This window comes from Lithobates pipiens, unplaced genomic scaffold (assembly GCF_037356315.1).
Source record: "Lithobates pipiens isolate NorthernLeopardFrog02 unplaced genomic scaffold, aLitPip1_a1.2 Scaffold_8, whole genome shotgun sequence".
Classification (NCBI taxonomy): domain Eukaryota; kingdom Metazoa; phylum Chordata; class Amphibia; order Anura; family Ranidae; genus Lithobates; species Lithobates pipiens.
This window is the reverse complement of record NW_027507903.1, coordinates 691135134-691160550: the sequence shown is the minus strand read 5'-3', so window position 1 is coordinate 691160550 and position 25417 is coordinate 691135134. Positions and strand designations below refer to the sequence as shown.

General features: G+C 49.8%; 1 protein-coding gene across 1 annotated transcript in view; it reads right to left on the bottom strand.

Annotated features, from left to right (window-relative positions):
* LOC143962551 (C-type lectin domain family 10 member A-like) overlaps positions 1-22396 on the bottom strand; it is a 45698-nt gene extending 23302 nt beyond the window's left edge. The window contains exons 1-4 of the mRNA XM_077471818.1: positions 22250-22396; positions 18539-18629; positions 15174-15287; positions 10541-10612 (exon numbers count right to left, since the gene is read on the bottom strand). Coding sequence (XP_077327944.1) covers positions 10541-10612; positions 15174-15287; positions 18539-18629; positions 22250-22396 — 424 coding nt within the window. The remainder of the gene's footprint in view (positions 1-10540; positions 10613-15173; positions 15288-18538; positions 18630-22249) is intronic.
* Between the last annotated feature and the right edge of the window lie 3021 nt (positions 22397-25417).

Sequence of the window (25417 nt, the reverse complement as noted above, 5' to 3'; positions counted from 1 at the left end):
CTGAATGGTAACCTCAAGTCTCTGGGAAAAGAATAAATGCTCCTACTAATGCCGCGTACACACAGTCGGACTTTCCAACGAGAAATGTAGGATGTGAGGTTGCTCTCGGAAAGTCCAACCGTGTGTATGCTCCATCCCACATTTGCCGTGGAATTTTCCGCCAACAAATGTTTAAGAACTGGTTCTCAAATTTTCCACCAACCAAACTTTGTCCGATCGCGTGTACACAAGTCCGTCGCACAAAAGTCCACGCATGCTCGGAATCAAGCAGAAGGACCGGCTATTGAACTGCCTTTTCCTCGGCTCGTCGTACGTCTTGTATGTCACCTCGTTCCCACGTTCGTAATTGTTGGCCAACATTTGTGTGACCATGTGTATGCAAGGCAAGTTTGAGCCAACAACCTTCGAACACAAATCCACGGATTTGTTGGCGGAAAATCCGATCGTGTGTCTGCGGGGCATTAGACTCACTGGCACCAGACAATTTAACCTAGAAAGATTGCACTTTTGCTGTATGTGACTGGAGGAGAAGATGTGGGAGGGTATTGGGTGGTCTGGCAGATGGTGGAACACACTTGCTGTCTGAAATGGTTCTAGATACTCAGTCTGGTCACCTACTACAACCCTGACCACCTGAGGATGGGTTTTGTACCCAATATTTATGTTCTCTATCAACCTTTTACCTAGTTCTGTGACCCTTGTCTTCATTTACACTCAGTGAGATGACCACTCATGTACAGATGACCCCGGATCTTTCTAACTTACCTACCGGGCAACCCAGACCAATGTAGAAGCACAACTTCTAAAGACAGCCCTCAATGTTCGGTTCCTGGCCATCCAACAGATATGGATGAGCTCATAGCTACACAATCATCTCTTTGAAATGCTCCATCTTTAGCCTTCCCGGGTTTATTCTATCAGCCAGACATTTCTACACAAATTGGGCCACCAAGAAGTTTCTTCAGGCTTAGCTGATTTTCTGCAGTCCTGGGCTATTGGTGGGCCAAAGCCAGGAGTTCTAACCCCTCCTGTGACAAATCCTCAGCCTTGATTTATACGTTGTCCAGCGAAGAGACTGTAGATATTGAGATGATGTTCTAAACCTGAGGGGTCCTCTCAGAGGAGCAACTAAAATAATGATGGCGCATGGTGACTGTACGATATAGATGCTGGATTCATGGTACTGGCTCATATAAACTGCAATTTTAAGGCTCTGAAGGTGTATAAGGATTTATGCGTTTTGTATACAAAGTTGACCATGAGAAGGTCTTGGAGGGTTTCCTACAAACTTCTATGGATCCCTCGTGGTCTATTACCAGTCTGTGGCTCCAGGAGACCCTGACCACAAAAAGCCCCCTGCAACAAGCCTTACACAAGTCTTCGCCACTGCCATCTGGGTTCAGAAGGTCCGAACCATAATAGGTCCCCTGCAACATGTCCAACACAAGTCTTTGGCACTAACTAATCTGAATACAGAAGGCCCTGACCATAAGAGCCCCCCCCCCCCCGCAACATGTCCAACACAAGTCTTTGGCACTGCCATCTAGATCTAGAAGGCCCTGACCATAAGAGCCCCCCCCCCCCGCAACATGTCCAACACAAGTCTTTGGCACTGCCATCTAGATCTAGAAGGCCCTGACCATAACAGGCCCACAGCAATTTGCCCAACACAAATTTTTTAAACCAGTATCTGGATCCAGACAACCCGGATCATAACAAGCCCCCTGCAACTGGCCTAACACAAGCCTTCACCACTGTCACCTGGATCCAGAGGTGCCCTGACTATAACAAGCCCCATGCAACTTGTGCAGCAAAAGTCTTCATCACCAATGTCTGAATCCCGAAGGTTCTGACCATTATAGGTCTTTACAACATGTCTGACACAAGTTTTTACCATCGACATCTAGATCCTGAAAGACCCGACCATAATAGGCCCCCAGCAACAAGTCCACCACAAGTCTTTACCACCAGTACCTGGCTCCAGAAGACCCCGACCATAACAACCCCCCTGCATCATATCCAACACAAGTCTTTACCACCAGTACCTGGCTCCAGAAGACCCCGACCATAACAACCCCCCTGTATCATATCCAACACAAGTCTTTACCACCAGTACCTGGCTCCAGAAGACCCCGACCATAACAGCCCCCCTGTATCATATCCACCACAAGTCTTTACCACCAGTACCTGGCTCCAGAAGACCCCGACCATAACAGTCCCCCTGCATCATATCCAACACAAGTCTTTACCACCAGTACCTGGCTCCAGAAGACCCCGACCATAACAACCCCCCTGCATCATATCCAACACAAGTCTTTGCCACCAGTACCTGGCTCCAGAAGACCCCGACCATAACAACCCCCCTGTAACACAAGTATTTACCACCAGTACCTGGCTTCAGAAGACCCTGACCATAACAGCCCCCCTGCATCATATCCAACACAAGTCTTTACCACCAGTACCTGGCTCCAGAAGACCCCGACCATAACAGCCCCCCCTGCATCATATCCAACACAAGTCTTTACCACCAGTACCTGGCTCCAGAAGACCCCGACCATAACAACCCCCCTGCATCATATCCAACACAAATCTTTACCACCAGTACCTGGCTCCAGAAGACCCCGACCATAACAACCCTCCTGTACCATATCCAACACAAGTCTTTACCACCAGTACCTGGTTCCAGAAGACCCCGACCATAACAACCCCCCTGCATCATATCCAACACAAGTCTTTGTCCCCAGTGTCAGGATCCAGAAGGTACTTATCATAATAGGCCTCCTGCAACATGTCCACCACATGTCTTTACCACCAGCTTCTAGATCCAGAAAGCCCTGACTATAACAGACCCACTACAACATGCCCACCAGAAGTCTTCATCACTAGTGTCTGGCTCCAGAAAGCAATGAGCATAACAGGCCCTCTGCAACATATCCACCACAAAACTTTACCACCAGTATCTGGATCCAGGAAGCACTTACGATAACAGGCCCTCTGCAACATATCCAACACAAGTCTTAATCACCAGTGTTTAGATCAAGAAGACCCTGACCATAACAGGCCCCCTGCCCCATGTCCAACACTAGTGTCTTCATCACCAGTGTTGGGATTCAGAAGGCTCTGACCATAACAGGTCCCTACAACATCATGTCCATCACAAGTCTTTAGCACTAACTAATCTGAATCCAGAAGGCCCTGACCATAAGAGCCCCCTCCCCTTGCAACATGCCCAACACAAGTCTCCACCACCAATATCCTAATCCAGAAGACACTGACCACACTGGGCCCCTAAAACATGTCTGACCCATGTCTTCACCACCAGCATCTAGATCCAGAAGGACCTGACAATACCAGGTCAGCTACAATGTGTCCAGTACCAGTTTTATTTTTCTCTGGGGTCTGAATCCAGAAGGTCCCGCCCATCACAGGTTCCCCTTTAACATGTTGCTCAGCCGGAGCTTTTTATAAACAGAAAACTCCCCCGCACGCCCGATAATAAAATATAGGAAGTAAAACTCATGTTGCCTAAGAATATTGGGACCGCAGGGAGGGGTTCCCCTCCCCGATGTGAGTACGAGTCGTCTCAGAATTTTCCAAACATTCTGACGTTCAATACAACACTATCCGAGCAATGGAAGCTCTGCGGACTCTGTGAAGAAGACTCCCCTAAGGGGAAGGCCTCCACCCTATAGATACTACAATGAAATCACTGCACTACTCTGGTGCAAATATTCCAAAATATAAATCTCATATCTGTAAAAATATAAATGAATGCTGGGGTGCCGCTATATACTGACCTGTGTTCCCGTACCCCAAAACAAAATGAAAAAAGGGAAAAAATGCAGCCCCACCAAAAAGGTAAAGTAACATACACTATATGACCAAAAGTATTGGGACACCTGCCTTTACACACACATGAACTTTAATGGCTTCCCAGTCTCAGTCCGGAGGGTTGAATATTGAGTTGGCCCTTTGCAGCTATAACAGCTTCACCTCTTCTGGGAAGGCCGTCCACAAGGTTTAGGAGGGTGTCTATGGGAATGTTTGACCATTCTTCCAGAAGAGCATTTGTGAGGTCAGGCACTGATGTTGGATTAGAAGGCCTGGCTCGCAGTCTCCGCTCTAATTAATCCCAAAGGTGTTCTATCGAGTTGAGGTCAGGACTCTGTGAAGGCCAGTCACGTTCCTCCACCCCAAACTGGCTCATCCATGTCTTTATGGACCTTGCTTTGTGCTCTGGTGGGCCGTCATGTTGGAACAGGAAGGGGCCGCCCTCAAACTGTTCCCACAAAGTTGGGAGCATGAAATTGTCCAAAATGTCTTGGTATGCTGACACCTTAAGAGTTCCCTTCACTGGAAATAAGGGGCCAACCCCTGAGGGGCCAAGCCCAACCCTTGAGGAGCAAAGCCCAACCCTTGAGGGGCCAAGCCCAACCCTTGAGGGGCCAAGCCCAACCTTTGAGGGGCCAAGCCCAACCTTTGAGGGGCCAAGCCCAACCCTTGAGGGGCAAAGCCCAATCCTTGAGGAGCAAAGCCCAACCCTTGAGGAGCAAAGCCCAATCCTTGAGGGGCCAAGCCCAACCCCTAAGGGGCCAAGTCCAAACCATGTTCCTCCACCCCAAACTCACTCATCCATGTCTTTATGGACCTTGCTTTGTGCACTGGTGGGCAGTCATGTTGGAACAGGAAGGGGCCGTCCCCAAACTGTTCCCACAAAGTTGAGAGCATGAAATTGTCCAAAATGTCTTGGTGTGCTGACGCCTTAAGAGTTCCCTTCACTGGAACTAAGGGGCCAATCCCTGAGGGGCCAAGCCCAATCCCTTGAGGGGCCAAGCCCAACCCTTGAGGAGCAAAGCCCAACCTTTGAGAGGCCAAGCCCAACCCCTTGAGGAGCAAAGCCCAACCCTTGAGGAGCAAAGCCCAACCCTTGAGGAGCAAAGCCCAATCCTTGAGGGGCCAAGCCCAACCCCTAAGGGGCCAAGTCCAAACCATGTTCCTCCACCCCAAACTCACTCATCCATGTCTTTATGGACCTTGCTTTGTGCGCTGGTGGGCAGTCATGTTGGAACAGGAAGGGGCCGTCCCCAAACTGTTCCCACAAAGTTGAGAGCATGAAATTGTCCAAAATGTCTTGGTGTGCTGACGCCTTAAGAGTTCCCTTCACTGGAACTAAGGGGCCAATCCCTGAGGGGCCAAGCCCAACCCCTTGAGGGGCCAAGCCCAACTCTTGAGGAGCAAAGCCCAACCTTTGAGAGGCCAAGCCCAACCCCTTGAGGGGCCAAGCCAAACCCTTGAGGAGCAAAGCCCAACCCTTGAGGAGCAAAGCCCAACACTTGAGGGGCCAAGCCCAACCCCTTGAGGGGCCAAGCCCAACCCTTGAGGAGCCAAGCCCAACCCTTGAGGAGCCAAGCCCAACACCTTGAGGAGCCAAGTCCAACCACTGAGGGGCCAAGCCCAACCCTTGAGGGGCCAAGCGCAACCCCTGAGGGGCCATTCCAACCCCTGAGGGGCCAAGTCCAACCCATGTTCCTCCACCCCAAACTCGCTCATCCATGTCTTTATGGACCTTGCTTTGTGCGCTGGTGGGCAGTCATGTTGGAACAGGAAGGGGCCGTCCTCAAACTGTTCCCACAAAGTTGGGAGCATGAAATTGTCTAAAATGTCTTGGTATGCTGAGGCCTTTAAGGCCCCTACACACGATCTGACTTTTTGGCAACAAACATGCAAATTAGCTGTTTTAAGGCAACATGCGACCGTGTGTACGTTCCATCGGACAAACTTTTTCGGTTTTCATCGGACAAAAGTTCGCTCTGCAAACGCCCTTTGTACAGAAATCCACGGAAAAGTTTGTCCGAAGTCTGATCGTGTGTATGAGGCTAAAGAGTCCCCTTTAGTGGAACTAAGGAGCCAAGCCCAACCCCTGAGGGGCCAAGCCCAACCCTTGAGGGGCCAAGCCCAACCCCTGAAAAACAAACCCACACCATAATACTGACCCTACTATTTGAATGTCAAAGCTGAAATCTAGACTCCACAGACCAGGCAATCTTCTATTGCCCCATTTTGGTGAACCTGTGCCAATTGTAGCCTCAGTTCCTGTTTTTAGCTGACAGGAGTGGCACTGGTGTGATCTTCTGCTGCTGTAGCCCATCTGGTTCAAGGTTGGATGTGTTGTGAGTTCAGAGATGGTATTCTGTATACCTTGAGTGTAACGAGAGGTTATTTGAGTTACTGTTGTCTTTCTATCATCTAGAACCAGTCTGCCCATTCTCCTCTGACACCAACAATGCATTTTACTCCACACAACCGCCGCACACTGGATATTTTCTCTTTTTTTCCCACCATTCTCTGCAATCCCGAGAGATGTTTGTGTGCGAAAATCCCAGAAATACTCAGACCGGCCCGTCTGCCACCAATAACCACGCCACATTCACAAGTCACTTCAATTCCCGTTTCTTCCCCCATTCTGATTGAACTTCAGCAAGTCGTCTTCACCATGTTTAGATGTCTAAATGCATTGAGTTTCTGCCATGTGATTGGCTGATTGGCAATTTGTGTTACCAAGCAACTGAAAGGGTAAACCTAATGTAGTGGTAGGTGAGTATGTCCATCCTCTTACAGTGACTACCATAAAAAATCCCACATCGACCCCCCTAAAAAAATAAAATAAAACTTGATTTATCGAATTCATCAAAACTAGTGAAAAAAAAAAAAACGGCAACCCGTCTTATAATGGATGAAAAGGATCCCGTCTCCCTAAACAACCAATAGAAAACCAAGACTAGATAAAATGGAAAAGGATTTATGCCATCTAGTGGACAAAAACTGAAATGCTTCACCAAACCCAAATTGTGACTTTTCTTGAGTTTATTTCACTTAACATTCTGATATTTCTCCATCATTTATGTTTTTGGCATAATTAGTGATTGTGCGTTTACATGGAATGTGGAAATATGAAGCACGTTTAGGGAAATGTCTTTATACATTATTCTCGGCCTTATAGCATACCTCCCAACCGTCCCGGATATCGAGGGACTGTCCCGGATTTGGAACAGCGCCCCCTCTGTCCCTCTTTCCTCCTCATTTTGGCCTGATCTCTATAGTTGGATATAAAAATGCACTACTTATCCAGCAAAAAAGACCATTTAAAATGAATCGTAAAGCTAAAAAAAAGCACTGGTGGGTTTAACCAATCGTTTTTTTTTGTACAGTTCTTCTTTAAGGGGAGGAGTGGCAGGGGGCGTGTCCTATGGCTGCATACTTTTTCTAATAGGTGTCCCTCATTCCCCTCTCGGATATTTGGGAGGTGCGCCTTATAGTGCTCTTCGGTTGCTCTGTGTGGAAGGCTGAGGAAAGGATCTCTGCAGAGGTGTGCGCAGCAGGAGGGGAAGCTGCCCCGGGCACTGTGGTATCAAGTGAGGTAGGGAGGCACCACAAGGAGACTGGGGGGGAGCGGATTAGAGTTGGGAGGGGGGATTTGGGGGGTGGCAGGGAGTAAGAATTGTTCTAGGAGGGGAGATTTGGGGAGGTGTGATTTAGGTGATTTGGGATTTGCGTTGGGAGGAGGGATGGGGGAAGACGATTTGTGCTGGGAGGTGGGATTAGGGGTTAGTACTAGAAAATGTGATATGCTAGAGGTGGCTGGTAATGCTATTTGGGGGGGATTTGTGCTGGGAGGGGGAGTCTGGAATTGGGAGGGTGGGTGTGCTGGGAAGGGGGAATTGGGAAGAGAGGATTTGTGCTCTAAGGGGAAATTTGAGGAGTAGAGGATTTGTGGTGGACGGGAGCTTTGTACTGGGAGGGGGGAATCTGGAATAGGGAGTAGAGGATTTGTGCTTGAAGGGGAAATTTGAGGAGTAGAGGATTTGTGCTAGGGGGAGGTACCTTTTTTTTGGGGGGGGGGATTTGTACTGGGAGCATACTGGGAGAGAAAGGATGAGCTGGAGGGATGGGGTAGAAAAATTGTGTGCTGAGAGGGGGGGTTCAGCAGGGGGGGATTTGTGCTGGGAGGGGGGAATCTGGAATTGGGAGGAGAGGATTTGTGCTTGAAGGGGAAATTTGAGGAGTAGAGGATTTGTGCTGGGGGGAGGGACCTTTTTTTTGGGGGGGGGGGGGGATTTGTACTGGGAGCATACTGGGAGAGAAAGGATGAGCTGGAGGGATGGGGGTAGAAAAATTGTGTGCTGAGAGGGGGGGTTCAGCAGGGGGGGATTTGTGCTGGGAGGGGGTAATCTGGAATTGGGAGGAGAGGATTTGTGCTTGAAGGGGAAATTTGAGGAGTAGAGGATTTGTGCTGGGGGGGGGGGGCTTTGTACTGGGAGGGGGAATCTGGATTTGGGAGGAGAGGAGTAGTGCTCAAAAGGGAAATTTGAGTAGTGAATTTGTGCTGGTTAGAGGGACCTTTTTTTGTGGTGGGGGGATTTTTACTGGGCATCCTGGGAGAGAAAAGATGTGTGCTGGAGGGATGGGGTTGGGCAAAATTGTGTGCTGAGTGGGGGGATTTCAGCAGGGGGGATTTGTGCTTGGAGAAGGGAAAAGGGGTCTGGAATTAGGAGGAAAGCTTTGTGCTCTAAGGGTAAATCTGAGCAGTAGAGGATTTATGCTAGGGGGGAGACTTTTTTGGATGGGGGGTTGTACTTGGGGCATCCTGGGAGAGAAGGATGTGAGCTGGAGGGATGGGGGCAAAATTGTGCGCTGGGAGGAGGATTTCAGCGGGGGGGAGGGGTTGTGCTGGAAGGGGGAATCTAGAATTGGGAGGAGAGGATTTGTGCTTGAAGGGGAAATTTGAGGAGTAGAGGATTTGTGCTGGGGGGGGGGGGGCTTTGTACTGGGAGGGGGATCTGGATTTGGGAGGAGAGGAGTAGTCCTCAAAGGGGAAATTTGAGTAGAGGATTTGTGCTGGGGGAGGGAATTTTTTTGGGGGGGGGGATTTTTACTGGGGGCATGCTGGGAGAGAAAGGATGTGAGCTGGAGGGATGGGTTTGGGCAAAATTGTGTGCTGGGTGGGGAGATTTCAGCAGGGGGGATTTGTGCTTGGAGAAGGGATCTGGAATTGGGAGGAAAGATTTGTGCTCTAAGGGGAAATCTGAGCAGTAGAGGATTTATGCTGGGGGGAGACTTTTTTTGGGGGGGTTGTACTTGGGGCATCCTGGGAGAGAAAGGATGTGAGCTCGGGGGGATGGGGGGGGGGGCAACTTTTTTTTTGCTGGGAGGGGGGATTTGTGCTGGGAGAGGGCAATCTGGAATTGGGAGGAGAGGAGCCATGCTCTAAGGGGAAATTTGAGGAGTAGAGGATTTGTGCTAGTAGTACTGGGGGCATACTGGGAGAAAAAGGATATGAGCTGGGGGGATGGGGGGGCAACATTTGTGCTGGGGGGATTTGTGCTGGTAGGGGGAAATCTGGAATTGGGAGGAGAGGATCTGTGCTTTAAGGGGAAATGTTGTCAGGGCTGGGCTCAGCCCTTCCTTCTCTGAGCTGGCCACTCAGCTGTCGGCTAATTGCCTGCTCCTATCTCTCTCCAAGTGACTCACCTGTTGATGATCCTGCTCGTCAGTCCTGCCTACTTAAGCCGTCCAGTCCAGAGGGTCTCTGCCTTCACCTTGGTCAACATCACAGAAACTCTCCTGCGATCCTGTTCAAGACTTGCTTTGCTGACATCCCTTCTGGCTCCAGATCCTGCTTGCTGTTCTACTACATTGATCCCTGACTTCTGGCTTGTCTGACCATCCATTCCGGTTACTGAACTCTGGCTATGTATGACAACATTTGTTCTTTTTACTTTTATTATTAAACAAGTGTGATTTACCTGTACTTCTGTCTCGGCCTGATTTCGTGGCTTCTGACAAATTTGAGGAGTAGAGGATTTGTGCTGGGGGGGGGGGAGCTTTTTGAGGGAGGGAAGGAATTGGTACTGGGGGCATACTTGGAGAGGGAGGATGTGAGCCTGGGGGATGGGTGGGCAAATATTTGTGCTGGGCAGCAGGGGGGGGTGTACTGGGAGGAGGGGGAATTTTTGCTTAGGGGGAAAGCATGCAGATTGGTCCTCAATTTTATTTTGGGGGTGGAGGAGATTTGAGGGGGGGTGGCACAATTTGGCATGCTTGCCCTCCAGATGACCTTGTCCCGAGCCTATTGCACTAGGGTGCGCACCCCAAAGCTCAAACACACATCCGTGTGTGTTTACACGACACAGTTTACTATGCTTCAGTTATGTATGGACACAGTGAATGATCGGTACCAATCGCTCTCTCTCTCTGTGTTCATTCAGAAAAGGAAAGGGTTGGTAAATGACATAGGGGCCTGGGCAGCAGGGGAAATCTGCACCACGTGGGTTGGTCCCTATGGATCTCTGTAGGCCTTGCTCCTAATAAACTCCGATACCACCCAGCCAGCAGCAGTCAGACATTTTGCCAAACCACCCCCATTCCCAGCCAATCCCCGCCCCTTTTTCCGGGTCTCAGGATTGGAAGGATGCGAGTGGGTTAAGGATGGTTGGGTTCATGTAATGAAGATTTGACGTTCCTCAGAGGAGTTCGCAGTTACCTGATACTTCATCCGATACGATTCGGTTCATGGAGGCCTTCACCTCCGTCACGTCCGCCGTCACTTTGGCCTCTGCAGAAAGAAAGGAACCCAAATTGACTCCACTTATAATTACTCGGGTCCCTTTCACATCCCCCCCTCCCCCCTCATTTCCAGTGCTGTGTCCTCCCTCCCCTTCATGGTTTGTCAGTCAGGGGTTGGGTGGGCCAGTGGGCTTCCATCTAATCTAGAAAATGGCCCACGGCATCCATAGTGCCAAACACGGCTTTACCATATAGAAGAAACACCAACTGGGCCACTCATTCACTCGATGGAAACCATTACGCTGGATGGGCGCTCCCCTTTGATGGCAATGTCACCGCAATCTCACCGCAATCTCACCACAATCTCACCGTAATGTCACCGTCACCGTAATGTCACCGCAATGTCACCGCAATGTCACCGCAATGTCACCGTAATGTCACCGTAATGTCACCGTAATGTCACCGTCTTCTAAAGAACGACATATGCTAAAATGAGGAACAGGACCTGCAGGTGGAGTTGGATCTTGAGGATTGGCACAAACTAGAGGGACATGCATCTGGCACATATATTAACACCTCGCCTATAGAAGAAAACTACAAAGTGTCTCTTCCATGGTATGTGGTCCCAATGAGACCGACCTCTTATGGGCCTCCCCGTACTGCTTTAGAGGATGTTCCCAAGAGGCTTCGTTCCTCCGTATTTGATGGGAATGTTCAAATGTCCGTAGATTCTGGATTTGGGTCTACAGATGTCTCTACTCTTTAAACGGGGATGAATCCTAAATCGGGCCGGTCCCGATTCTAGAAGCTCCGCGATGGGTGAGGAGACTGATCTCTTTCGTCTACTAGGTGGCCCTCATCGCGATAGCGAAGTGGTGGAAACCCCCCGCTAAACTGTTTGACCTGATTAAGACCAAGTGATCAACAAGATGCTCTCAGTCATCCTCCGCGATACAATTCCACAGGTCGAAAAGATGGGGGAGCCTTGGATTACCTACTTTTGCGGGGAATTTTTTTTAGAGTCCTTACACTTGTGGTCAGTGTGAAGAATGGTCCTTATACTTGTGGTCATTGGGAAGAATGGTCCCCATACTTGTGGTCATTGGGAAGAATGGTCCTTACACTTGTGGTCATTGGGAAGAATGGTCCCCATACTTGTGGTCATTGGGAAGAATGGTCCTTACACTTGTGGTCATTGGGAAGAATGGTCCTTATACTTGTGGTCAGTGGGAAGAATGGTCCTTACACTTGTGGTCAGTGGGAAGAATGGTCCTTACACTTGTGGTCATTGGGAAGAATGGTCCTCACACTTGTGGTCATTGGGAAGAATGGTCCTTATACTTGTGGTCATTGGGAAGAATGGTCCTTACACTTGTGGTCAGTGGGAAGAATGGTCCTTACACTTGTGGTCATTGGGAAGAATGGTCCTTACACTTGTGGTCAGTGGGAAGAATGGTCCTTACACTTGTGGTCATTGGGAAGAATGGTCCTTACACTTGTGGTCATTGGGAAGAATGGTCCTCACACTTGTGGTCATCGGGAAGAATGGTCCTTACACTTGTGGTCATTGGGAAGAATGGTCCTTACACTTGTGGTCAGTGGGAAGAATGGTCCTCACACTTGTGGTCATTGAGAAGAATGGTCCTTACACTGGTGGTCATTGGGAAGAATGGTCCTTACACTGGTGGTCATTGGGAAGAATGGTCCTTACACTTGTGGTCATTGGGAAGAATGGTCCTTACACTTGTGGTCAGTGGGAAGAATGGTCCTTACACTTGTGGTCATTAGGAAGAATGGTCCTTACACTTGTGGTCAGTGGGAAGAATGGTCCTTACACTTGTGGTCATTGGGAAGAATGGTCCTCATACTTGTGGTCATTGGGAAGAATGGTCCTTACACTTGTGGTCAGTGGGGAAGAATGGTCCTTACACTTGTGGTCATTGGGAAGAATGGTCCTCACACTTGTGGTCATTGGGAAGAATGGTCCTCATACTTGTGGTCATTGGGAAGAATGGTCCTTACACTTGTGGTCATCGGGAAGAATGGTCCTCATACTTGTGGTCATTGGGAAGAATGGTCCTCACACTTGTGGTCAGTGGGAAGAATGGTCCTCATACTTGTGGTCATTGGGAAGAATGGTCCTTACACTTGTGGTCATCGGGAAGAATGGTCCTCATACTTGTGGTCATTGGGAAGAATGGTCCTCACACTTGTGGTCATTGGGAAGAATGGTCCTTACACTTGTGGTCATTGGGAAGAATGGTCCTCGCGCTTGTGGTCAGTGAGAAGAATGGCCCTCACACTTGTGGTCAGTGGGAAGAATGGTCCTCACACTTGTGGTCATTGGGAAGAATGGTCCTCACACTTGTGGTCATTGGGAAGAATGGTCCTCACACTTGTAGTCATTGGGAAGAATGGTCCTTACACTTGTGGTCAGTGGGAAGAATGGTCCTTACACTTGTGGTCATTGGGAAGAATGGTCCTCGCGCTTGTGGTCAGTGAGAAGAATGGCCCTCACACTTGTGGTCAGTGGGAAGAATGGTCCTCACACTTGTGGTCATTGGGAAGAATGGTCCTCACACTTGTGGTCAGTGGGAAGAATGGTCCTCACACTTGTGGTCAGTGGGAAGAATGGTCCTCACACTTGTGGTCAGTGGGAAGAATGGTCCTCACGCTTGTGGTCAGTGGGAAGAATTGTCCTCACGCTTGTGGTCATTGGGAAGAATGGTCCTCGCGCTTGTGGTCAGTGAGAAGAATGGCCCTCACACTTGTGGTCAGTGGGAAGAATGCTCCTTACACTTGTGGTCATTGGGAAGAATTACCCCCTTACAGATAGCAAAAAAGATCAATGGTGTCGGTGGAAACTCATCTGAGGAGGCAGAAATTACCCAATGCTGAAGGAACCCGTACAACCTCTGGAGGAACCCTAGTGTTCCACGGAAACCCTGGTTGAGAATCGCTGGTCTAGTGAATAGACGTAATTTCTCAGCCAATCATATTTGTGGCTAAGCACGCTGGGATAGTCTATTTAAGGGGAATGAGGGAGGTGATCAGTGTTCTTTTAGCCCCAGGCCAAGGCCTGGGGGGCTGTATGTAAAGCAGCAGATGAAGGTTAGGCCTAGCTACGTGTGTAGAGGCTCAGCCCGAGAGGAGCCTGATCGTTGCAGAGGTTCAGCCGGACGGTGAACCGAGTGTCGCCAGAGCTGAAGGAGAAGCCTTTGCCACATGGGACCACCACTCCTGTTACCAGAGACAAGTGAGAACCAGAGGTCAAAGATGAAGGGGGTCATTGTCGCCAGTAAGGGACTACTCGTGTTATCAGAGACCAGGTTTGGGAAGTCTGAAGAAGCACCAGATCAGCCTTTTTCACTAGCGGTAGCCGGGGACGGTGAACAAGTTGGGAAATCTTCAGCGTTCAAGTCAGGGACCCAGCGGGTGAGCGCGGGTGACACTTGAAGAGGATTCGGCAAGGCTTAGCTGAGAGCCAAGCCAGGGACCCAGCGGGTATGGTGGGTGACCCTTGGAGTATACAGAAGCTTAGCTACGGAAGAGCTCAGGGGATCCAGAGGGCGGCTGGGATCTGAAGGTGTGGTGAGAAGACTGGGAGCTCAGTGAGAAAAGCTACAGCAGGAGGCTGTGAGATGGAGGCCAGGTCCTACACAACGGGGATACCAAGTCTGGTATGTGTACAGATCTGTGCTGAAGTCAACCTACAAGTTGAGTTGCCATAGGAGACAGCGGGTTCTACAAATACAGTTGCTGCAACCAGCTTAAAGGCCCTCAACCTGTATAGCTGTCTGCTTATTCTGTCTCGGAGTCTGTCAATTGCTATTGCATCTGCCTAAGGGTGTTCAGGCCCTAACCCTCTCTCCCCCAGTTCTTGTTAGGTGACAATAAATCTCTTTTGTTCGCATTCAAAAAGTGACTGGCGCCCAATCATTCTATCTTGCATTACACACACTATGCCTAGTAACTCAGCTCTCCCTGACTCTGGAGGTCACCATTAGGCCTCTAGGGGCCGGGGGCCCTTGCTATAAAGACTATTGGGAACGAAATAGAGACATTACCCAGAAAGCCTTCCGAAAGGCACTTTGACCAACAGTTCACTTGGCAGCGATCGGGTTGCCACCTCATCCCTTTAAATTCGAACACATAATAATTACACGGATTCTGTGGCTAATTAAGGTGGTAATTAAACTCACTCGGTGCCTCATCTGCATTAAATTAGCCTCAGAACCCGAGTAATTAGTATGTGTTCGGGTATAAAGGGATGAGGTGGCAACCCTAGGCAGCAGAGTCACCTCCATGAAGGCCAACGTTGGGTCAGCATGCAACGTTGGGTCAGCACTGACACCAAACAGCAGACAGTGATGTCACCAGCGCATGCGCTCTGAATGACCAGCATACCCGTGCCGTTCCTTCAGAGCATGCGTGGGAGTGACCTCATCACGGCTTGGCAATTCGATTGGCCACATCCTGCGAACCCGGAGGGAAGACCAAGTGAAGATGGAAGCCTCCGCAGTGCGCCCCTGGAGGGCTTTGTTTCAAGGTAAGTGCTAGTATGCCAAGCGCTTCACCTGAGTGCTGAGAGTCAGCGGGGGAGGACTCACGTGTGATGATGATGGTGAGGAAGAAGATGGTGAGGAGGAATCCAAGTAAGAGAGTCAGTGGGGAGCAGTTCAGTCTGGAGAGAGGATGAGGGATCCATTTCTTCACAAGGAGTCCTGAGGGGGAACAAAGAGGACAATTAAATTCACTGAGGACTGAGATCATATGACTTACTAAGGACTGAGATCCCATGACTTACTAAGGACTGAGATCACATGACATACTAAGGACTGAGATCACATGACATACTAAGGACTGAGATCACATGACTTACTAAGGACTGAGATCACATGACATACTAAGGACTGAGAGCCCATGACTTACTAAGGACTGAGATCATATGACTTACTAAGGACTGAAATCACATGACTTACTAAGGACTGAGATCCCATGACTTACTAAGGACTGAGATCATATGACTTACTAAGGACTGAAATCACATGACTTACTAAGGACTGAGATGCCATGACTTACTAAGGACTGAGATCACATGACTTACTAAGGACTGAGATCACATGACTTACTAAGGACTGAGATCACATGACATACTAAGGACTGAGATCCCATGACTTACTAAGGACTGAGATCACATGACATACTAAGGACGGTGGTTACATGAGGTACTAAGGACTGAGATTCCATGACTTACTAAGGACTGAGATCACATGACTTACTAAGGACTGAGATCACATGACATACTAAGGACTGAGATCACATGACTTACTAAGGACTGAGAGCCCATGACTTACTAAGGACTGAGATCATATGACTTACTAAGGACTGAAATCACATGACTTACTAAGGACTGAGATCCCATGACTTACTAAGGACGGAGGTTACATGACTTACTAAGGACTGAGATTCCATGACTTACTAAGGACTGAGATCACATGACTTACTAAAGACTGAGATCACATGACTTACTAAGAACGGAGGTTACATGACTTACAAAGGACTGAGATCACATGACATACTAAGGACTGAGATCACATGACTTACTAAGGACTGAGAGCCCATGACTTACTAAGGACTGAGATCATATGACTTACTAAGGACTGAAATCACATGACTTACTAAGGACTGAGATCCCATGATTTACTAAGGACGGAGCTTACATGACTTACTAAGGACTGAGATTCCATGACTTACTAAGGACTGAGATCACATGACTTACTAAGGACTGAGATCACATGACTTACTAAGAACGGAGGTTACATGACTTACAAAGGACTGAGATCACATGACTTACTAAGGACTGAGATCACATGATTTACTAAGGACTGAGATCACATGACATACTAAGGACTGAGATCACATGACTTACTAAGGACTGAGAGCCCATGACTTACTAAGGACTGAGATCATATGACTTACTAAGGACTGAGATCATATGACTTACTAAGGACTGAAATCACATGACTTACTAAGGACTGAGATCCCATGACTTACTAAGGACGGAGGTTACATGACTTACTAAGGACTGAGATTCCATGACTTACTAAGGACTGAGATCACATGACTTACTAAGGACTGAGATCACATGACTTACTAAGGACTGAGATCACATGACTTACTAAGAACGGAGGTTACATGACTTACAAAGGACTGAGATCACATGACTTACTAAGGACTGAGATTCCATGACTTACTAAGGACTGAGATTCCATGACTTACTAAGGACTGAGATCACATGACTTACTAAGGACTGAGATCACATGACTTACTAAGGACTGAGATCACATGACTTACTAAGGACTGAGATCACATGACTTACTAAGGACTGAGATCACATGACTTACTAAGGACGGAGGTTACATGACTTACTAAGGACTGAGATTCCATGACTTACTAAGGACTGAGATCACATGACTTACTAAGAACGGAGGTTACATGACTTACAAAGGACTGAGATCACATGACTTACTAAGGACTGAGATCACATGACTTACTAAGGACTGAGATCCCATGACTTACTAAGGACTGAGATCTCATGACTTACTAAGGACTGAGAGCCCATGACTTACTAAGGACAGAGATCACATGATTTACTAAGGACTGAGATCACATGACTTACTAAGGACTGAGATTCCATGACTTACTAAGGACTGAGATCACATGACTTACTAAGGACTGAGATCACATGACTTACTAAGGACGGAGGTCACATGTCTTACTAAGGACTGAGATCCTATGACTTACTAAGGACGGAGATCACATGACTTACTAAGGACTGAGATCACAAGACTAACTAAGGACTGAGATTCCATGACTTACTAAAGACTGAGATCATATGACTTGCTAAGGACTGAGATCCCATGACTTACTAAGGACTGAGATCATATAACTTACTAAGGACTGAGATCACATGACTTACTAAGGACTGAGATCCCATGACTTACTAAGGACTGAGATCATATGACTTACTAAGGACTGAGATCACATGAATTACTAAGGACTGAGATCCCATGACTTACTAAGGACTGAGATCACATGACTTACTAAGGACTGAGATTCCATGACTTACTAAGGACTGAGATCACATGAATTACTAAGGACTGAGATCCCATGACTTACTAAGGACTGAGATCATATAACTTACTAAGGACTGAGATCACATGACTTACTAAGGACTGAGATCCCATGACTTACTAAGGACTGAGATCATATGACTTACTAAGGACTGAGATCACATGAATTACTAAGGACTGAGATCTCATGACTTACTAAGGACTGAGATCACATGACTAACTAAGGACTGAGATCATATGACTTACTAAGGACTGAGATCACATGACTTACTAAGGACTGAGATCACATGACTTACTAAGGACTGAGATCACATGACTTACCGAGGACTGAGATCACATGACTTACCAAGGACTGAGATCACATGACTTACCGAGGACTGAGATCACTTGACTTACCGAGGACTGAGATCACATGACTTACTAAGGACTGAGATCACATGACTTACTAAGGACTGAGATCACATGACTTACTAAGGAATGAGATTCCATGACTTACTAAGGACTGAGATCACATGACTAACTAAGGATTGAGATCACATGACTTACCGAGGACTGAGATCACATGACTTACTAAGGACTGAGATCACATGACTTATCAAGGACTGAGATCACATGACTTACTAAGGACTGAGATCACATGACTTACTAAGGACTGAGATCACATGACTCCATTACTTATAATAATCACCTACTGACTGAGATTTATGAGAAAGAACAATCCAACCAATCCTGAGAACACCCCTCCCCCACCTACCTACACCCATCCACACTGCACAGTACCCCCTCCCTTGTCCTGTAGTTCTCGGTCTCTGATTGGTTGTCTCCTCCATGACCCGTACCTTGTGGGATCCACCTGTGTGCCGCGGCTCCGTCTCTGGGGGTCCCGTCCTCATGGAGTCCCTGTAAGTCGTCATATTTCACCGACATGACCTGGAAGAGGAGAAGACGGGGATTATCCTCATTTCATATTTTAGGAGGGGGGGAGGGGGGCAGGGATGTGGGGGCGGGGTCTGTGTTTACACCTGGTGATCAATAATAAAGAAATACAGAATATCCTGTATACAGGAGCAATGGATCAATAAATATGGTGTATTCTGCAGGGCCGTCTTTAAGGCAGGACAAAAGGGGGCAGCTGCCCTGGGCCTAATCATTGTTGTGGGGCCCAAAGCAGCTGCCCCATACTTGCCAACTATCCCAGTTTAAATTCCCTCGTCCCTTAAAGTTTTAGTCCTGTGCTGTGTCCCGATATCTCAGTGTGAAGTTCTGTTACTCATGCTGCCCGCCTCTGCCCTATTGCTGTGTACAGAGGACCCCGTGTTTACATGTAAATAACCGGCATTCATATGTGTATGACGCCCCCCTCAGGTCACACCCACCGTTACTTCTACTGAATGCTGCCCACTGGGGAGGTAAAGGGGCAGCTTGAAGTCCCGCCTACAAACTCTGCTCCTTCCACCTACCATTTAGCCCTTTAGCGCTTGAAAAAAAACGCCTCCAGTGTAAAAGGGGTCTAAAAGATAAAAAAAAGGGTCCCTGTTGTACACCCTACCCATTCACATAGTGGGGGGGCGGGGCCTCGGGGCCCCTTGTTAAAGGAGGCTTCCAGATTCTGATAAGCCCCCCCATCCGCCCGCAGACCCCCACAGCCCAGGGTTGTCGGGAAGAGGCCCTTGTCCTCATCAACATGGCCACAAGGTGCTTTGGGATGGACCCCCCACCCCAAAGCACCCACCCACCCCCCCCCCCACCATGTTGAGGGCATGTGCCCTGGTATGGTTCAGGAGGGGGGGGAGGTGAGGGGCACACGCTCGCTTGTCCCCTCCCCTTTACTGACCCGCTGGGCTACATGCTAGGATAAGGGCCTTGTATGAACTGGGGGGGGACCCTACACCATTTTTTTCCAAATTTTTCTATTGCCAGCATTCTTTACCTCTACATTTATCTGTAAGTGACAAGTGTAATGTACAGAGTGCAGGGGTCAGGAGTGTGTAATATACAAAGCACAGGGGTCAGGAATGTGTATAGTGCAGAGTGCAGGGGTCAGGGGTACGTAATGTGCAGGGGTCAGGGGTGTATAATATAGAAAGTGCAGGGGTCAGGAGTGTGTAATGTACAGAGTGTAGGGGTCAGAAGTGTGTAATATACAGAATGCAGGGTTCAGAAGTGTGTAATATGTAAAGCGCAAGGGTCAGGACTGTATATAGTGCAGAGTGTAGGGGTCAGAAGTATGTAATGCGCAGGGGTCAGGAGTGTGTAATATACAGAGTTTGGGGGTCAGGAGTGTGTATTGTACAAAGTGTAGGGGTCACGAGTGTGTATAGTGCAGAGTGAAGGAGTCAGGAGTACGTAATGTGCAGGGGTCAGGAGTGTGTAATGTACAGAGTGCAGGGTTTAGAAGTATATAATGTAAAGAGTGCAGGGGTCATGTGTATATAAGGTACAGAGTGCAGGGTTTAAGAGTATATAATGTACAGAGTGCCGGGGTCAGGAATGTGTATTGTGTAGAGTGTAGGGATCAGGTGTGTGGAATGTACAGGGGTTAGGAGTCTAATGTACAGAGTGCATTGGTCAGGAGTAGAGATGGGCCGAACCCGCCCCTGTTTGGGAGTTCTAATGCAAACGGCAAACCCCATTGAAGTCTATGGGAGCTGAACAGGAAAAAAATCAAAAGTGCCCCTTTTGAAAGCTTAAATGCAAGTAATTGGCCATAAAAGGGGTATGGGGGGGGGGGTTTGGGTACTGCCCTGGGGGACATGTATCAATAATAATAAAAAAAAACAATTGTTGTTTCAGGCGCAGTGTTTTTAATGATGCTTACATTAAAAATTAAAAATGAATTGAAATATAGTGCGGGGGGGGGGGGTCCCTTAGTCTGCCTGTAACATGGTGCATCTGTACCATGTATAGAACCTGCTGCAGCAAAACTGAAAAAAAAAAAACGAGTCAAATCCCATTTAAAATAACTTGCGGTTACAGTTGCCAACACCCCCCTCCCAAAATCCATACCAGACCCCTATCTGGGTGTGCAGCCTGGCAGGTCAGGAAGGGGGGACAAGTGGGTGCCCCACCCCCTCCTAAACCATACTAGGCCACATGCCCTCAACATGAGGGGGTGGTTTGTGGCAGGGGAGGCTTTGCCCCCTTTCACCTACCCCAAAGCACCTTGTCCCCATGTTGATGATCAGGGGTCAGGAGTGTGTAATGTACAGAGTACAGGGGTCAGGAGTGTGTAATGTACAGAGTACAGGGGTCAGGAGTGTGTAATGAACAGAGTACAGGGGTCAGGAGTGTGTAATGTACAGAGTGCAGGGGTGAGGGGTGTGTAATGTACAGAGTGCAGGGGTGTGTAATGTTCAGGGGTCAGGGGTGTGTAATGTACAGGGTGCAGGGGCCAGGGGTGTGTAATGTACAGAGTGCAGGGGTCAGGGTTGTGCAAGGTACAGAGTGCAGGGGTGTGTAATGTACTGAGTGCAGGGGTCAGGGGTGTGTAATGTACAGGGTGCAGGGGTCAGGTGTGTATAATGTACAGCGTACAGGGGTGTGTAATGTACAGGGTGCAGGGGTCAGGGGTGTGTAATGTACAGGGTGCAGGGTCAGAGGTGTCTAATGTGCAGAGTACAGGGGTCAGGGTCCCCACCCCCTCCTAAACCATACTAGGCCACATGCCCTCAACATGGGGGGGTGGTTTGTGGCAGGGGGGGCTTTGCCCCCTCCACCTACCCAAAAGCACCTTGTCCCCATGTTGATGATCAGGGGTCAGGAATGTGTAGTGTACAGAGTACAGGGGTCAGGAGTGTGCAATGTACAGAGTACAGGGGTCAGGAGTGTGTAATGTGCAGAGTACAGGGGTGAGGAGTGTGTAATGTACAGAGTACAGGGATGAGGAGTGTGTAATGTACAGAGTACAGGGGTCAGGAGTGTGTAATGTACAGAGTACAGGGTCAGGAGTGTGTAATGTACAGAGTACAGGGGTCAGGGGTGTGTAATGTACAGGGTGCAGGGGTCAGGAGTGTGTAATGTACAGAGTACAGGGTCAGGAGTGTGTAATGTACAGAGTACAGGGGTCAGGAGTGTGTAATGTACAGAGTGCAGGGGTCAGGAATGTGTAATGTACAGAGTACAGGGGTCAGGAGTGTGTAATGTACAGAGTACAGGGTTCAGGGGTGTATAATGTACAGAGTGCAGGGGTCAGGGTTGTGTAATGTACAGGAAGCAGGGGTCAGGGGTGTGTAATGTACAGGGTGCAGGGGTCAGGGGTGTGTAATGTACAGGGTGCAGGGGTCAGGGGTGTATAAAGTACAGGGTGCAGAGGTCAAGAGTAAAAGTAACTGTTACTGAGTAAACATGTTTGCAGGATGCCTCTAGCTGAGCCAGAGACCCCCCCCCCCCGCCCCCCCCCCACACACACACACCAATCTGTCCCCAATCCCTACAATACTAAGCACAGACAGAGTCGGCGTCTCCACACAGTGCACCAATCACCACCTGTGTGATGTCACATGGGGGGTGTGTCAGTCCATAAAAGAGAAGGAAAGAAGAGGATTGCCCACCTGGCAGTGTCCCGGCAGAGAATATCTGGAAGGTTCGGAGTTCTCTGGTCCTAATAGAAGAATTTCGGATTGCTTCAGTTTTTGCTCTCCGTGTCCCCTCCCCCCTCCACTCCTTCCTATTATCCTTTCCAGAAAACATTTCCTCATCCCCGAGGACAGACGAGTGGTGATAACCAGTCCGCTCACGTGTCACCATACCACAAATATACCTACTATACAATATATACAATATTCTCACCGCAACCTCCACCTTCACCGCAACCTTCTACTCCAAGAAGTTCTATCTCACCCCCGTCTGCCCCCGCCAGACCTACACCACCCCTACCAACCCCTGTGCCACCATCACCACCCCTACCAACCCCTGTGCCACTATCAACACCCCTACCAACCCCTGTGCCACTATCACCACCCCTACCAACCCCTGTGCCACTATCACCACCCCTACCAACCCCTGTGCCACTATCACCACCCCTACCAACCCCTGTGCCACTATCACCACCCCTACCAACACCTGTGCCACTATCACCACCCCTACCAACCCCTGTGCCACTACCACCACCCCTACCAACCCCTGTGCCACTATCAACACCCCTACCAACCCCTGTGCCACTATCACCACCCCTACCAACCCCTGTGCCACTATCACCACCCCTACCAACCCCTGTGCCACTATCACCACCCCTACCAACCCCTGTGCCACTATCACCACCCCTACCAACCCCTGTGCCACTACCACCACCCCTACCAACCCCTGTGCCACTATCACCACCCCTACCCAACCCCTGTGCCACTATCACCACCCCTACCAACCCCTGTGCCACTATCACCACCCCTACCCAACCCCTGTGCCACTATCACCACCCCTACCAACACCTGTGCCACTATTACCACCCTACCAACCCCTGTGCCACTATCACCACCCCTACCAACTCTTGTGCCACTACCACCACCCCTACCTACCCCTGTGCCACTATCAACACCCCTACAAACCCCTGTGCCACTATTACCACCCCTACCAACCCCTGTGCCACTATCACCACCCCTACCCAACCCCTGTGCCACTATCACCACCCCTACCAACCCCTGTGCCACTATCACCACCCCTACCAACCCCTGTGCCACTATCACCACCCCTACCCAACCCCTGTGCCACTATCACCACCCCTACCAACCCCTGTGCCACTATCACCACCCCTACCAACCCCTGTGCCACTATCACCACCCCTACCAACCCCTGTGCCACTATCACCACCCCTACCAACCCCTGTGCCACTATCACCACCCCTACCAACCCCTGTGCCACTATCACCACCCCTACCCAACCCCTGTGCCACTATCACCACCCCTACCAACCCCTGTACCACTATCACCACCCCTACCAACCCATGTGCCATTATCACCACCCCTACCAACCCCTGTGCCACTATCACCACCCCTACCAACCCCTGTGCCACTATCACCACCCCTACCAACCACCTTCCTAAAGCTTCAATTCCTTTAGCCAGCCCCTGTGTCACTATCACCACCCTTCGTCCTTGGTCCCACTTTCCACTCCCTAGGAGACCTCTGCCACTGTCCCATCCCTACACTCCCTGCCAGAGCTACACCTTCCCTAGTACGCCCCCTGTGCCACTATCACCACCCCTGGTGTTTGGACCCACCTTCCTCTTCTAGGGACCCAGGAGCTCTGCCACTGCTCATTCTGAACCTACACCCCCTTCCAGAGTTACATGTTCCCTAGTCAATCACGGTGCCACTATCACCACCCCTACCAACCCCTGTGCCACTATCAACACCCCTACCCAACCCCTGTGCCACTATCACCACCCCTACCCAACTCCTGTGCCACTATCACCACCCCTACCAACCCCTGTGCCACTATCACCACCCCTACCAACCCCTGTGCCACTATCACCACTCCTACCAACCCCTGTGCCACTACCACCACCCCTATCAACCCCTGTGCCACTATCACCACCCCTACCAGCCCCTGTGCCACTATCACCACCCCTACCAACCCCTGCCAGAGCTACACCACCCCTACCAACCCCTGTTCCACTATCACCACCCCTACCCAACCCCTGTGCCACTATCACCACCCCTACCAACCCCTGTGCCACTATCACCACCCCTACCAACCCCTGTGCCACTATCACCACCCCTACCAACCCCTGCCAGAGCTACACCACCCCTACCAACCCCTGTGCCACTATCACCACCCCTACCCAACCCCTGTGCCACTATCACCACCCCTACCAACCCCTGTGCCACTATCACCACCCCTACCAACCCTTGTGCCACTATCACCACCCCTACCAACCCCTGTGCCCCTATCACCACCCCTACCAACCCCTGTGCCACTATCACCACCCCTACCAACCCCTGTGCCCCTATCACCACCCCTACCAACCCCTGTGCCACTATCACCACCCCTACCAACCCCTGTGCCACTATCACCACCCCCTACCAACCCCTGTGCCACTATCACCACCCCTACCAACCCCTGTGCCACTATCACCACCCCTACCAACCCCTGTGCCACTATCACCACCCCTATCAACCCCTGTGCCACTATCACCACCCCTACCAACCCCTGTGCCACTATCACCACCCCTACCAACCCCTGTGCCACTATCACCACCCCTACCAACCCCTGCCAGACCTACACCACCCCTACCAACTCCTGTGCCACTATCACCACCCCTACCCAACCCCTGTGCCACTATCACCACCCCTACCAACCCCTGTGCCACTATCACCACCCCTACCAACCCCTGTGCCACTATCACCACCCCTACCAACACCTGTGCCACTATCACCACCCCTACCAACCCCTGTGCCACTACCACCACCCCTACCAACCCCTGTGCCACTATCACCACACCCACCCAACCCCTGTGCCACTATCACCACCCCTACCCAACCCCTGTGCCACTATCACCACCCCTACCAACCCTTGTGCCACTATCACCACCCCTACCAACCCCTGTGCCACTATCACCACCCCTACCAACCCCTGTGCCACTATCACCACCCCTACCCAACCCCTGTGCCACTACCACCCCCCTACCAACCCCTGTACCACTATCACCACCCCTACCAACCCCTGTGCCATTATCACCACCCCTACCAACCACCTTCCTAAAGCTTCAATTCCTTTAGCCAGCC